Below are 16,321 nucleotides of genomic sequence, written 5' to 3'. Positions count from 1 at the left end.
CTTGTTATGAGGTAACATTTTTACCAAACTACACACATGTTTAGAAACTCAAACTATGAACAGTCAAAAAGTCAAACGACACTTTATTTTAATCCTCACATACTTACATACATAAGTAGCGTTAGAACTCGTAATTCGAGAAATTATTTTGTAAATATACCTAAGTCTAATCAGACTATCAGTATTGAGCTAAAAGCACGATAGAATGATTGACAAGTCAAGTTCAAGGCAAGTTTACAGACAATTAAATTAATAAACGTAACAAATATCAATTTCACGCAGCAAAATAGATGGGTGCAATTTGCGATATGCGTTTTACTTCGTTTGAACGTCTATTAGTCTAGTTGTCTGTGGTTAAATATCTGAAAATATTAATCGAACAACTCTAATAAGAAGCTGTTTTATTTAGATTTGAGTAAACTTTATGACAAAGATTGAAAAATACAATAGATCACCATCTGAGAATGGTAGCGATTATATGTCCGTTTCTACATAAACGCTACCATGTTAAAGACCATATATGGAAGAATTTGGTGTAATATATCAATAACACGTAAGGCCGCAGGGCCCGGCAAGTGTGCTTTTTATTGTACGCGTGTTACGCTTGAATTCTCATGTAGTATATTCTACTTTTATTATACTCGATTGACCATACATTGAACCGGCCATTCTGATTGAAAGTAGTCCCCTTATGATCCTCCGTCTACGTTAAAATTGTATAATTTGTAACGATATTCAGACGCCTGAAGTCGGAGTGACTTTAACGTCCGAACTGAACCGAAAACGTCGTCCAAATTAACATCCGAACATTACCCGATAGGCAATTACTTTTTCACTCAGCCATCCTAACACGAACAAGCCCTAGTGCGTTTTTCGGCCATCCTGTTCCCAAGTAGTCCCCGTGTTCTTTAGATGTAAGATCGATTTACCTATAAGTATTTTCTGCTCGGCCTGTTCGTTGTCGTTGGATCAGTTGAGTACGCAGTACGCACCGTAGATTTCAACAATATATTTTTTATTAGACTCTATTACTTTTAATCACAGACCATTAAAGGTTTAATGGTCTGTGCTTTTAATTTATGAAAACCTCGGCCATCCTGATCCAATTAAGTCCTCGCGTGATTTTCGGCCATCCTGTCCCCGTGCAGTCCTCGTGTTGTTTAGACGTGGAAATGGTCCGTTATCGGTTATTTGCTTGGCTGGTGTTTATTTCTGCTTGGCCTGGTCGTCGTCGTCGGAGCAGTCCTCGTCGTGCGTGTGCGTGAGCTGGCGCGGCGTCTCGGGGCGCGCGTGCGGCACGCTGGCGCTGCCGGCCGCCAGCCGCGCGTCCTGCGGCCGAACAAACATTTTGAAGATTACTTTGAAAAAGAATGGGAGGTATATGTACCTGAGAATTAAAGACGGGCCTTAAAGAGTAAAAATGACAAAGTAGAACAACCATAGGAGAAATGTCAAAATTACAGTTTTTCATTTCTAGTATTTTTTTGCCAGACTGAAACCTTTGAAATGCTAGATGCCTTTCATCCACTCTTGAGAACGACCAGTACTTGGTTGTCAGTTGACAACTTCTCGCATTTTTCTTCTAGTAAAAAAGGTGTAAAGTCACGTCCGTCTCGGACTTTAACTGTCGAACCTATTAGATATTATCATTTTGTTAATACACAGGCAGCTTATAATAGCTGACACGTGCACAGCAATGTCCTGCACTTGTGTTTTGTCCATTTAAATGTCTATCAAGTCTGTTTTTTAAAACTGATTTACCTAAGCTATAAAATGTCTATTTCTCAAACATGCAATGAAATATTGTCTTTACGTTCCTTAAAATGGGCTGGGAAGTATCGCTTTTTGGGCGCAACAACTCGAGAGGACTGTAAAGGGATTTCATATTATTTTTCAGGCCTAGGCCTGCAAAGTAACTTTCTTTTATAAAATATTGTCCTTTAGAGCATTTTTTTTTATTTCATTGTATGTTTGAGAAAAGCACTATACATGCCTCGGCGTGAAAACGGATTCCCGGCCTCGTATCCCTATCCGACCTCGCTCGCACGCTCGCTCGGCCGTATATACCCACTTGGCCGGAAATCCTCATTTTCCCGGCCTCTGATGTAATGTACTATTGTTACAAGACCTTGACTGTACTCTATGAAGTATTATATACGTAAATAAATAAATGATTGTGTACCTTGACATCCTTGGAGTCCAAGGTGGAAGCGGTCTGATCATCGGTGTCCTCGCTCACCGACATCACGCTGTAGGCTCGCTGTGCGCTCGGGTGTCGGGACCTGTGCATACATTATACTTATATTGATGTCAGTCGATAAACTAAAGGCCTACTAGCTACGCTATCTAGCGTCTCGCTAGCGTAGCGTCGGGCCAACTGTATGGCAAAGCCTGACGCCGCGTCGGCGCGACGTCAACGCGGCGTCTTTTTAGTAAATGCACCGTTTTTTGGTGATTCTTCTCGCGAAAATGCCCGTACAGTAGACTCACCTGTCAATAGTCGGAGCCTCCAGCGTGAAGCGCTGCTCGTGCGCCACGGTGGACTCGTGCGGCATGAGCATGGCGGGCGCGCGGAACATGTAGCAGAACGGATAGTACATCAGGTTCAGGAATGATGCCGCGTACAGATCCGCATATCTCACCACCTGTAATAACACACACACATCTTTAGAAACACTAACACCAAATCTGGTAGGGAGTTTGGAGGCGAGGACCGCAACTCAGAATTCTAAAGCAGATCCGGTCTGAACGGCACGGACTTTGAAGAGTTCGTGTAATTCGGAGACTTACCGCCAGGTCTAAAAACAAGGACGCACGGGTTGGCAATGGCATGTAGAACGAATATCGGGAGTGCTATTTGGAACTGCAGTAAACGAGTCAACCGAAATTGTCGTAGACGAGATCCATCTGGTGTTACATAACGTCATATATACAATTTCGACACGGGGGAGTAGGGTCTAAATTTGGTTGACTCACTCAGTTGCTTTTGTCAGCTCTAGTTACCAGCGGTCAACTTCATTTTACTTAATAATAGAGTCCATTGAAAAATATGCATCAATTGAGTGAGTACTGGATGATACTTTACCTGTGATGAGAAGAAGGTCTGCCTAGAACCAGAGCGGAACAGTGAACCGAGCATGCCGTAGGCAAGGTCCATCTTGTGTGTGACGTCACGGATCGCCATCCGCAATTTTGAAATGTCGGGCTTCTCCTTTGTGCTCGAGTCCAAGTCTCTGTAAAAGACGAAGTTAAAAATGAGTTTGGAGCTTAATTAAAATGGAAACTAACAACTTATTGTATTCAAACTTTCCTATAAACCTCGTCAACTGGCGAAAAGAGTAGAAGATGGAAAGGCAACAAGTTTTGTGAGGCAAAATGTGTGCAGATTTAAAAAAAACCGTAAATTTGGCCAGAAGCTTCCTGGGATAACTAGGAACAAACGGGTATACCTATAGACATATTGGTTATTGCAATAGTGTCCAACCTATAACATATTCAAGCAAGACTTCCTTGTACATATCTCCGAGCTGCACTTCCAGACTTTGCAGCTGCGCGAACAGCTGGCACTTGTCCGTCCACACATGTAACTCCTGAACGAGTTCCGGAACTATGAGGAACGTGCGCCAGTCGCAGATCTTCTTGGACTTGACAATGTCTCCGGTAAACACCACTATACATTCCTTTGACGCTTGTCTGGTACATAACATATTCAGGATAGACTTACTTGTACATATCCCCAAGCTGCACGTCCAGACTTTGCAGCTGCGCGAACAGCTGGCATTTGTCCGTCCACACGTGTAACTCCTGAACGAGTTCCGGAACTATGAGGAACGTGCGCCAGCCGCAGATCTTCTTGGACTTGACAATGTCTCCGGTAAACACCACTATACATTCCTTTGACGCTTGTCTAGTACATGACATATTCAGGATAGACTTACTTGTACATATCCCCAAGCTGCACGTCCAGACTTTGCAGCTGCGCGAATAGCTGGCATTTGTCCGTCCACACGTGTAACTCCTGAACGAGTTCCGGAACTATGAGGAACGTGCGCCAGCCACCGATTTTCTTGGACTTGAGGATGTCTCCGAAGATGTGGTCACCGATGTAGAGTACGTCCTTGCCTTTGGCACCGATAAGGACGGTGAAGACATCGCAGGAACCTGGGAATATGAGAAATTGGTGAGTATGTCCTCGATGCGTATTAAAATGTTGAAAGGATTGCGTCGATGAAAGTTTGGCAATGAACAAAAAAATTGCCGGCTGTTTAATATGACTTGCGTTGACGCTTAGGAAAAATACGTGAGAAACCGGAGATTATCTTTAGCCGCCCGTTTGTATGGCGACAACCTACCAACCGAGTGACCCGGCATCTGAGAAGAGTATCTACCAGGGGTTTTCTCTTATGTCTTAGAGTATTATACCTTAGTATGACCATCAGTGAATGTCATCAGTATATGAAAGAGGCGCGTTCCTAGCACACATTCTAAGCTCGTGTAGGTGAACGCGTACCATGCTCGTATGTGAGATATGACAGATCGACTGGTCGCGTTTTCAATTCGGCACTTTCAGCGGGGAACGGGATAGGCCATACTGTACGACAGGACTCTTTATTATACTGTACCGAAATATGGCGAGAGGTCACGTATGTAGTGAAAACTTTATCATTCGTAACTCGACACCTCATTAAGATATAACGAGGTGAATGGCTCTGTTTGTGTAGCTACTGATAAAATGCGCGAACACAACAGTATGGTACTCCTACGTTCTTCTGAGAATTGTTTGTACTGGACAGTGTCAGGAAGCAGTCAGCATCACATGTTGCGTATAAAGCAAAGCAAAAAAATCCGATGACCAATGGACTAAAAGTATTATTAGGTACCTACTGAACCGCGATTCGTTTGGGATTGAGATAGCTGTCACTTCATATAAACGTTGACGTATGTATATGGCAAACCTGTGTCCTGATCCCATTGTCATCAGGATAGAGTTATAATATGTATGTAGTAGGATACTAACCCTTTTTAATCATAAACGCTCTCTAAAGTTAGCGGCTTGATAACTTTAGTTAACGTTTATGAATAAGGGGGCTAGTCTTTTTCACTAGATAAAACACTGATAACTAAACAAGTACCTCCAGAGTAAACTAGTCCCTCGTGCAAAGGCCCCACGTGGTGGCCCACTTTGAGGGATCCCGTCCTGGTGTGGACCTGCCGTAGTGTCATGCCTTCGCCGAAGAAGATCTACTTCTTCACTCCTATCACTGTGTATTCTAAAACCTTCTCTTATCTTCTAGACAATTTGATAACTAAGAAAGTACCTCCAGAGTAAACTAGTCCCTCGTGCAAAGGCCCCACGTGGTGGCCCATTTTGAGGGCTCCCGTCCTGGTGTCGACCTGCCGTAGTGTCGTGCCTTCGCCGAAGAAAAGCGGCTTCTTTGCGTCCACTACTATGTAGTCGAAATACGTTCGCCAGTTTCTGTGGGGCTCGCCAGGCTAGAAAAAAAATACAGAGTGATTTATTTTCAAATTGACTCTTTATACCCTAAGTATAAATGGGTCAATCCGCGGCAAGAGTAACGTGAGTCACGATTTTATGACATGTTCCATATATTCACGACGTAAGTTGAAGTGATAATCTATATCTAAATAAGTGTTACTTTCCCGATATATGCGTAGATCCTTTAATTTGCAGCTGTAGTTTAAATAAACAAGCAATGAAGTCGTGACTCACGTTACTTTTACGTGGATTCAGCCAAATGCTACTAACATAGAGGTAACGTCTCAGCTACATGTCAAATTGAACTTTAAGTGTACACTGAAAGTCTTAATTTTAAATAGCCAACGCGGCTATACTTTGATATTTCTATTATTGGCAGGGGCGGCTCACTCCGCGATTCTATCGCCGCGCTACAAGTACATGCCGGCGGCCGCGAGTTCGCGGCCCGTTCACTGGTGACGACCTTTACGTGGCGCAATAGAATTCAATGTCGGCTGCTCGCGTGCGATCCGTTTGTTAACGTAGGTAAGAATTTAGAATGGCGGCATTTTGTGAACATCAAAGGAGTGAGCCTTCTGTACTTGTACTATTATATATTCTGTGTTATTGTCGATAAAATTGATTAATACCTGAATAAGTGAATATAAATACATGTTGCTTGAATGGGTAATTAATAGGTATTGTTTTATCAACTACTGGTTTAAGTATTATATCATTGTCAGTTTTCCTCACTTTACACCAACCAACGCAGTTGCTGTACCTATATAACCAATGAATAGTTTAGAATTGTGAAAAGCAAATAATCTAGATAAGGAAATTTCTGGAAAAAGGTTCAACTTATGCGTCTTATGACCTATAAAGACATTTTTATTTATATACCTACTTATTCATCAGTATACTAGCTCGTTTTTTTTCGGATGACGAAGCTAATACATATCACATGCGTCATGTGTCTTTAACTCGTAGTCGTTATTAAAGATTAAATAATATTTCAACTGCGTAAATACCTATCAGTTACTTGAATATTTTTAGATATCGATATGAAGTAAACCGTAAACAAGTTATTTTCGGGAGAGGCTGTCGCAATGGTTAATATAATAAACAAATGATGACCGGTAACTGGCATGTTTATTACGATGATAAGTCATCGATCGATATACTCGTTCCGTACCTAACCCCCACGGTATGATCCCCACTGACGTTACTGAACTAATAACATTCTTAAAAATCTATATTATTTGTGGTCATGGTTCGTTAATATTTATTGTATGTGGGTAGCTTTTGCACATTGTAATTTTTCCTCAGTCACCCGTTGACCACGAACGCTGTAAAGAGTTAGAAACGTCGGGATGAATTTTAAATTCATTATACGCGATTTAATCCGTTTCCATAGTTTTATTTCATTAAAACATTTGGTTTATATCGAATGTAGTTCATTCAACATGTAAACCGTTCCCCGTTCCTTTCCGTTCATCATCGTCATTCAAAATATCTCGGAAATCTAAACGGAACGGATATCCGTTCTGGGATATAATTTAAAAAGTTCAAAGTTGTATTTCTACCTATTACTTACTCTTTATCCTGTAGACAGAACTACAGAACACAACATGTTGAAGTCTAATAATACAGTGCGATTATTACCCCATACGGGAAATCGAATATACGTCATGATGTTGTCCGTAAAGTTCGTATGAACAACTTTGCTCCGCTCTCTTGAATCCTAGAGATGAACATCGGCAGGCGTTCATCTCTCTTTAAATATAGTTCCAAGTTCTCTGTGGTCTTCTGTTTGACGCATGATGTCAATAATACTTATTCTTCTCGCGAAAAAATTGACAGAACTACAGAGAACAACATATTGAAGTCTAATATAGAGTGATTATTACCTTAGCTCCATACGGGAAATCGAACAGATACGTCATGATCTTGTCCGTAAAGTTATAGTCGCTGTTGGTCAGTATGAACAACTTTGCCCCACTCTCCTGAATCCTAGAGAGGAACATCGGCAAACGTTCGTCTCTCTTCAGATACAGTTCTAAGTTCTCTGTGGTCTTTTGTTTGAGGTCTCCGTGGATGTGGACGTAATCGACAGCGTTTCGGACGTCTTGGAAGATGGACTTGTAGGACATGGCTAGGTCGCCGGCGCGGACGCCCGTCTTCTCTCTGTAAACGGTTTTGTAAGTTAGTTATTTACGCACAAGAAGGAAGACGCTGACTATTGGAAACTTTGGAATCCTTTATCTTACTGACAAAGGGTTTATGACGAGCGGCATGTAATTATTATAATAGAGACGAAAGGAGTCTGAATTGAATGTGCATTTGTAAAAAACATAATAAAACGTAAGTAGTAAAGGCACAGCGGGATAAATCTCGACTGGGCGGCAAATATAACTGGTCCATTTTTTCCACATTTTACAATGTTTGCGTTATTAAATAAATAGAGTGTCCACCGGTTATATACGGTACGCGTGTTCAGTGGATTCAGTGGATACTGGATACATGTAAAACTCAATATCAGAGTATAATAATGGAAAAAATGGATTAGTTACAATTGCCCCCCAGTCGAGATTTGCCCCGCTGTACCTTAATTTTGTATTTTTTAGAACAATCAGAGACGCTGGATATCTTAGTTTTTCCTAAATTCGTCACGTAGAACGTAGAATAAATCATAAATTACGTAATTTTTTAGACCCATATCTCAATCATATCTTTATCAACTATCCAGAAAGCAAATTATTATAATAAATAAATATACATTTTATTCCAAATATGTCCATTACGTTTGTCATGTATGCCATTGAGTTTGTATGTGTTTTATCCCCATGACTAGCAAGGATAACCTAGTATTTAAGCATTATACAATTTATACATGTCAACTACGATTAAATACAATGTAATAGTGTAAGTATTACTTACTAAGTAATAATAAATAAGGGTATTCGAGTAAGAAGCACCTACACAAACAATACACCGGAGTAAAAGGTCAGCGCGAACTGTTGTTGTGTAGCGTTCAATTATATTTTACTAATAAATAATAAATAAAAACTTAGGAACAAAAATTGTTTCCATAACTATTATACCCATAATATTAAATATTAACCTTCAACACACAGTCAACAACGTGCAGGTTGAAGTTCTAACTTCCCATAAATCAATATTGCTTTATACCTTTTATTATCTTCTAGGTAAAACTGCGTTTTAAATCTCAAGTAACGCGTAGAAGCGGCAACAGCTTAGTATTAGCCATTCTTTTGCCAACAAATTTTCGTATATTAGTGTTATTAATTACATTCAAGTCAAAATCTTATTCAGATTAAATATAATTACTAATAGGCAACTTGACTGTACTTAAAATAAAATATTTTATACCATGTACGAAATAAATCATCAGATAACTATAAGAAAAACAGGGACAGAAGTTATTTTTAACTCCAATTTATATTTTATAAATCATATAGAAATATATAAAGTAAATCAGTTGACCGTGACGTCACTCAATTCGATTTCATATTAATTCCATATTATATTAGCAAGTCGTTCAAAATCGTTTTCTTAAAAAGAAGCTGATTTGACTAGGAGGAAAGTAGCCTATTAGTCTAAAGCGAGACTGAGGCGGGCGCTACAGCTGTCAGGAAAGTCGTAATCGAAGTGATATTAAATATGTATCACTGCATTGTGAATGATTTATTCACAATGCAGTGATACATATTTAATATTATCACTTCAACTATGCACCAACCAGTACCATATGTTTTAATACAGCAAAGTAAGTATTACTTTAGCAACAAAAAATTGCGTTTTTAATTATAAGTAATGCGTAGAACTGGGGAATGGATAATTTCATACTGACCAATTTACCTATCTGTATCAAATTTAAATCTTATTTAGAATGAAACAAAATTAGTCTCTAAAAATCAAGCTGTAAGGAAAGTCGTAGTCGTGTTGATTGACCTAAATCGTTTACACGGGAGCGGGACGTGACTTATCGGCGGTAAGACGAATGTTTAAGGAGTTGTGACACGCTATGGCCGGCCGGTATTATTCTAGAATATATTAGATAAACTTTCTTTATAAAAATTGAATATATTATGACTAAATTTGTTTAACATGCAGAAACGTCTACGAGCGATACTAAATATTTTATAATTAAAGGAAAAATGGTAAAATTCACACCTCCAGCAGGAGTCGAACCTGCCGCCACCGGCTTTATCGGAGCCGTTTCTCTCACCAACTGTACAACGGAGGCCTAATACACCGTGTTTCACTTAACACTAAAAACCTGAAAACAGTTTGTTCAGAATCGAGAGTAGAATCGATTGAGTTATATCTTGATGGGGGTAATATTTTTATTTAAATTAGTATTATTAGTTATTTTTTACGTGCCCATTCTATTGTACTCGTAATACAACATTGTGTATATCGCATTGCTAGAGGTTGTTTACCTTTTTTCAGTATTTAGGGGTATTAATACTGGCCGGTTACTTGGACGATTATTTTTTCCGCTACTAGTTTGACGTTGTTTGTCAGTTTAATCTTAATGTTTATCATAAGTCATAACAAATTGAACTCGTACCTAATTACAACCTTGTCATTTTGAATATTGAGTTTATTTGCTTACTGCGATTACCTGTCCAATTTGAAGTTTTCTGTGACAAAGCTTTAAAGTGTTTTACAGTGACATCTTAGCTGTCTATTGGTAAACCTTATGTCGTTGCAGTAACGTACACAAATAAATAGTCTTATGGTTTATGATGGTAGTTAGCAATTATTTCATTGAGTGTAGAGCTAAAAGTCAAGTAGAGCTGTACAGAAAATTAAAAATTCAATTAAAAAAAAAGTAACGATCAGATTAAAAGATGAATACCCTAGATGAGTTTAAAAAAATAAAAATCAGTTGGGGTGTCTGAGGTTTTGAGTGATACCGGAAACACCGTGTATATGACTAGTTTAAATTAGGTATCTAGTGAACTTATAGGTATTAAATTGACCGAGATAAGGACCGTGATAGATTATCCGTGATCATGGTGAATGTAATCTGCGTCGAAATAGGTATTGGGAGCTCGACAAAAAAAAAAGATATCATGGTTTAGATCCCGGTCAATATAACTCAAGCGATTGTTTTCTTTTTTCTAGGTCAGATTTATTATTCCTAAAGACCACAAGGAACCAAAAAATATCATTTTCAACTCTTTCGAGTCTGTAAATTGGTATTCAATTCTGTCAACAGCAATTCCACGGGTCCTAATCTAGAACGGAAGTTGAGTAACAGCTAGCATGTCGATATTATACAATAAGCCTGCTCTGGCCCGCCCACGCACTTCCCAATTACGCTGTACCTGGGAGCGTGTCAATGTGGATTGTATCCGTTGCCTAATCGGGAACTATAACAGCCTAAACTTGAATAGTCACGTAACTAAACTTGTTAGTGACAAATTCTGTATTGAAGTGAATTAAACTAATTTAAGGGCATATATATACGCAGGGTCTCCATTACCCAATCTAGGAGCTTATAAAAAAACATATTTCTTAAATCTTTTGTTCATAATCTATGTGGTTTGTCTTTGTTACTTAATTACAGGTTGTATCATAAATCGTAACTATGATTGTATATGATTCAATTTATCTTTACCAAACGGGCTAAAAATAAAAAAAGTGGGATGACTGATCTATGTATCTAATATATACTATATATAGTCTACTACACTAGCGTCTTTTGACCGTTAGCGTCTAGTCAGGGTGGGACACAAACGCTAACGATAATATCTATTTCGTAGCTATCTATCTCTATCGCTCTTGCGTATTGGCGCAACAGAGACAGACTGCATTTCTGTCGACGCTTGCAATTCTGCTACGCCGGCAGAGCTTCGGGAAATGGCGTCCAAGATCAGTTACGCCAAAGTCGCTTCATGCTTGACTAGAAGCTGACGCTCGGAAGACGGTAGTGTGGGGTGGCTCTAAGACAAAGCGTACCTACACACAAACACACACACACACACACACACACACACACACCATTAAGATAATGTAATATGCATTATGTCGCTTACCTGCTGTAATCCTTGGAGTTAGTGAAGAAGTCAATCAAGCAGGCGATTAGATACGTCTCTGGCAGGTTGAACAGCGTGTTCAATACATAAACTCGAGACTCGTCTAGTGTCAAGAATTTATTTGGGTACAATTCGTATACTTGCGAACTGAAAAAGAAGTCAATTTATTAGAAGGTGGAAATGAAATTAAAGTAGTTGTTATTAATAGTTAAAATATGAAATTACCTTTTAATCATGTTTTAATAGTTCAAATATAAAATCAGTTTTCCAACTAAATTACAATGACCTGTGAAACTTATCCGTAAGAATATATTGCAGAATTCAGAGTAAAGTTTTTTAACCCTACGCCTATGGCCTTTCGGGATATTTGGCTATAGCCGCGTGCATCAGCTGACATCTTAGGTGGTCAAAGGGTTGAAATCTAAGAATAGACAAGTGGCTAGGTGCCAATCAGTGAAAATATGAAAAATAGGCAATTCCATGTAATGTTATGTAAATGTTAAACCAACAATATGTAAATGTTAAAATGACTTACTGTTTAAGAAACTCAAATCCATGCACGCACACAAGAATGTTACCATATGCGTCTACCTTCAACAGGTTACCGTATAGTGTGTCGAACCACAGGCCTCTGAAAACGTAAAGTAAGTATATTTTAACTTATCATCCGATTTTAGCTACCTAACACAATCAGAAACACAGCTAAGACGACAGTCTAATCTAGGATTAGGTACAAAACGCTATCAGTTTCTATATTCCTCCTTTTTAGTGCGATAGAGAGACAGATAGTGTCCCGTTGTCGTAGAGCAGACGATTGTCATCGTGACTAGTCCCTTTGGGCATAGACTTCGACAACGCTAAGTTTAGACCAACTTGTTAGTAACAATTCTAACAATGTTTACACAGCCTACAAAAACTTGTCGTGAAAAGTTAGCGTGAAGGTCAATTCTACAAGCAACCGATGGCAACAAGGCATTTTTTGTGGCGCACTCTATGTGTGGTGTAGTGTATGCGCGTTCTTAGGCGGTCGCATTTTACTGTATGGGATGGTATGATCTTATTATATTTAATCTATGGTTGCATTGGGATAATTTCGAAGCACAGAAATGCTCGGATAATTTCGAAAGGGGAATCTTGATATGATGGAAATAATGGTGGTGTTTTTATGTGACTTTCGAAATTATCCCAATGCACCCTAGTTATATTTAACCTATAGGTACATTGGTTTTAATAAAAGTAAAATGAGTGTTAATAAATTGGATGTTAACCCAAACAAATCAATAATCTAGAATTGAATAGCGTTTTTCCATCGGTAAAACGAAACGGATCGGAAAAATGTTTACGAACTGTAATAAAACAAATGACTACTTTATCGGCAATGCTTATGATGTCTATGATATTCTCCACCCTCCTTACTTCCTTTAGGGCCGCTTGCAACGAAAGTGGTGGGTTAACCCACCATTTTATATGGAATTTGACAGTTGACAGCCCACTAACCCTGAGTTAAGTGGTTGGTGCAAGTGGGCCTTATAGGATAGAAGATAACCGAGTATAAATATTTGTATAGTTGTATACATACCTGACTGGAAATGATGGATCATATTCGAATTCTAAGATCTCTTTGGGGTATCCTTTGGTTACTAATCTCTCTTTGGTTAAATTGAATCCTAATGTTTCGTACTGTGGCGATTTATATTCTGCAAAAAAGAAACAGTTACGTTTAAGCTGGTTGTAAGTTTCAGACAAATGGGCATGGTTTTGCCCAACAGGAATTTGTCAGCCCAGCACGTCACCACACCTCGGACACTGGTGATCAAATATATGAAAGAGGCGCGTTCCTAGCACACAGTCTAAGCTCGTGTAGGTGAACGCGTACTATGCTTGTATGAGTGAAATATGACAAGTCGACTGTTCGCGTTTTTAACAGGCGGTAACTGTGAGGGAACCGAGAGGGGGTGGGCGGCACTTTCAGCAGGGAGCGGGAGTGGCCATACTGTACGATAGTACTCTTTATTATACTGTGCCGCTACTATAACCTTTCATCGGTGCGTCGTTCCGCACTTGCAGAAAGTGCGAAAACAACGAACCGACGCGATAGGCCACGCAGACGGTACCACGAGACGGTGCTGGCCCGCCAGGTGTTTGATAGCCGAACTTGATAGCGTCATGATTTGTGGTACCTACTGAATAATTAGGTATTATGTTTGGAGACTTCTGTGACATCTATAATTGCCGTCATATTTAAAAATATTTTAAGCGGGTTACTCACGTGTTAAGTCGATCTAGCGTTCGACATGTTTCGATCCATTTTCGAGGATCTTTCTCAAGAGTAGCGACCCCGCCTTTACACACGACTTAACTTAAAATATTTTTAAATATGATTGAGTCTCATGGGAGTTTTATAGTTAAAATCTATTGCAGTCGATAAATTGTTGTCGCACGATTTTTTCCTCGACACACATGATGAAGCATAAAATCACACTGAGAGAAATTTGCATTGTGAATTTAACAAGTTCGGCTTGTTGCGGGTTTATCCGTTTGAAACGTAAGTATTTTAGTAAACGGTATAAATCACAATATTGATGATAAAGACTGTATCGTTAAATATGGAGACAACTTTGAGTAGCCGTATTTATTTGCTATTATATTTTTTTCTTATAACAAGACATGAGCTTAATAAGGCACATAATAAAGTACGCATTTTGTCATAGAAACTCGACGTAAAGCATGTGGTTTAGACAGCATTGACTTATTAATCCTCCCGAGTACCAATTATGTTTTCGGACAAATGCTACTAGAAAATTCACAAAGTGCGTACAAGACGACACCATTGCGAAAAAAAATTGTACAATGCGAACCTCAACGACACGTGATCCACAAAGCAGAATATCTAGACATAGTCTAGCCACTGTTATTTTTAAAAAATAAAGTTCATGATCTGTGTATGGCGGCCATTTAGAGAATGTGGCATGGCGCTTACGCTAACTCCGACTTTGATGTCGAATTTAACTATCATACACTGTTTATATCTATCTGGTTTAGGCACTGTTCAAACACCATGAATGTCTGTTAGACATTGGCCTATGCCTAATTTTTTTTATCTATTTCTCTCATCCTGCTTGTATCAAAAATTTACGGCAATCCGGAACGTTGCTCAAAAATGCGTTTTTTTTAAATTATATAAATTTACCGCATTTATTCTGCAAGTACCCAATTGAACAACCATGAAGAGGACTCTTAAAAAATAGATTTTGGCAGCATATTAACCTTTGTTTGTCGAAATCGTACAAAGAGTCTTTGAGATATTTTCAAATTAAGCCAGATTAGGGGTTGTCCGAAATGTATTTGCTAGACCTTAATGAAAGTACTATAAAGTCCCTAAAATAAAAAAAATATCAGACCTTCTTATATCAAATAGTACTTACCAATACCTTCAGATCATACTCTCGGACCATAATAATACAAAATTATGCACATGTCAACATTTAGACGAGGTTTGTGTTGTCCCTATAATTAACGATACAGTCCTTATAAGTCGAATTTGTCCGAACAACAAGGTCAAACTTGTTAAAAGATATTTGATTGAATCAGCCAAACATATGTTTAAAACAATATGTGTTACTTTGCTTTTATAAATGGACTTGTTGACTTAAATATATTATAGATTGAAATGACGAGTAGCTTGTAGAATGTACTAGTTACACTTAACAAAATCTAACTTGTTGTTTGAACAAAAGAGGACGTAGGCGCTATTTTAAACAAAACAATTGTTAAACGAACATGAAAATTGTTGTTTATCTCAGTGCAGTAATAAAAATGTAATAATTCAACTGGTTAGTTTCGTAAACACTTACCGGCCAAGGTGTAGTCCATATCGAAGCCATAGAACTTGATGTTTTCTAAATGCAGCGACCGGTTCACGAAGATTCTGGAACAAAATAGTAATATATTAAAATTTCACGTAACGATGCGTGTATGTATGCATTTATTCAGTGGTGCTGTCAAGATATCTGTTTTATATATGGGAATGTAATCTAAGGCCCTGAGATATGCTGGAGAGAAGTGTTCACTTGCTCGGGTATTCAGAGGTCTGCTTGGGAATGCTGAGGCATCACTCAGGCATAGCAACGTTTATTGGACGTGCTAAGAATGCTTGGTACCATAAAACATACCTCGGCATGCCTAATAACGCCTCAGTATATCTTCTCTTATGAATATTTCTACGGTACCCGATCATAATATTGTTTTTACTTTCGTCAACTTGCACATGTTTGTAATATTTGATAGCAATTTATCGGTTCTGTATAAAATAGACCCTTGGGTAGTTTGGTTACAATCAAATTGTGGCAACGAGCCAACAATATGACACTAACACAACAGCGATATCGGTGTATCAATTAAGAGTAGCAAATACTGAAACAAATTGATTCTTAACTAGTATTTTTTTACATATTTCGATGCCCTAACCTAATCATTAAAGTGATGGAAAACAAGTATGGCCTGTCCCCTTTGGGAAACAACACAATGTAGGCTAAATAAAAAAAAATATATAAAGCTATATGATGTATTACTACTACACTTACTAATGAAATCAACATAAAGGATCGTATAAAGAACTTACAGTTATTTACAATTGCAAGACCTGGAGGCCCTATAAAGGAAAATTCAATAGAATAGCCAAGGAATTTTGGAACAGAGATTTTAGCCTTTAGCAATGTTTCGACTTATTTTACGATTTAAATTTATTTCGTGAAACAAACTAAGAAATGACGCAATT

At 38.5% G+C, this 16,321-nt stretch overlaps 1 protein-coding gene across 4 annotated transcripts in view; it reads right to left on the bottom strand.

Annotated features, from left to right (window-relative positions):
* Window positions 1–1,088: 1,088 nt before the first annotated feature.
* LOC125229709 (cytosolic purine 5'-nucleotidase) overlaps window positions 1,089–16,321 on the bottom strand; it is a 29,924-nt gene continuing 14,691 nt past the window's right edge. For all 4 annotated transcript variants that reach the window (XM_048134620.1, XM_048134619.1, XM_048134622.1 and 1 more), the window contains 11 exons: window positions 15,399–15,472; window positions 13,124–13,241; window positions 12,080–12,175; window positions 11,545–11,691; window positions 7,384–7,660; window positions 5,319–5,493; window positions 3,939–4,161; window positions 3,086–3,233; window positions 2,491–2,645; window positions 2,183–2,282; window positions 1,089–1,329 (listed from right to left, as the gene is read on the bottom strand). In XM_048134620.1, coding sequence (XP_047990577.1) covers window positions 1,207–1,329; window positions 2,183–2,282; window positions 2,491–2,645; window positions 3,086–3,233; window positions 3,939–4,161; window positions 5,319–5,493; window positions 7,384–7,660; window positions 11,545–11,691; window positions 12,080–12,175; window positions 13,124–13,241; window positions 15,399–15,472 — 1,636 coding nt within the window. In that variant the 3' untranslated portion in view covers window positions 1,089–1,206. The remainder of the gene's footprint in view (window positions 1,330–2,182; window positions 2,283–2,490; window positions 2,646–3,085; window positions 3,234–3,938; window positions 4,162–5,318; window positions 5,494–7,383; window positions 7,661–11,544; window positions 11,692–12,079; window positions 12,176–13,123; window positions 13,242–15,398; window positions 15,473–16,321) is intronic.

This window comes from Leguminivora glycinivorella, chromosome 9 (genome assembly GCF_023078275.1).
Source record: "Leguminivora glycinivorella isolate SPB_JAAS2020 chromosome 9, LegGlyc_1.1, whole genome shotgun sequence".
Lineage (NCBI taxonomy): Eukaryota > Metazoa > Arthropoda > Insecta > Lepidoptera > Tortricidae > Leguminivora > Leguminivora glycinivorella.
This window is presented reverse-complemented; position numbering and strand designations above follow the sequence as displayed.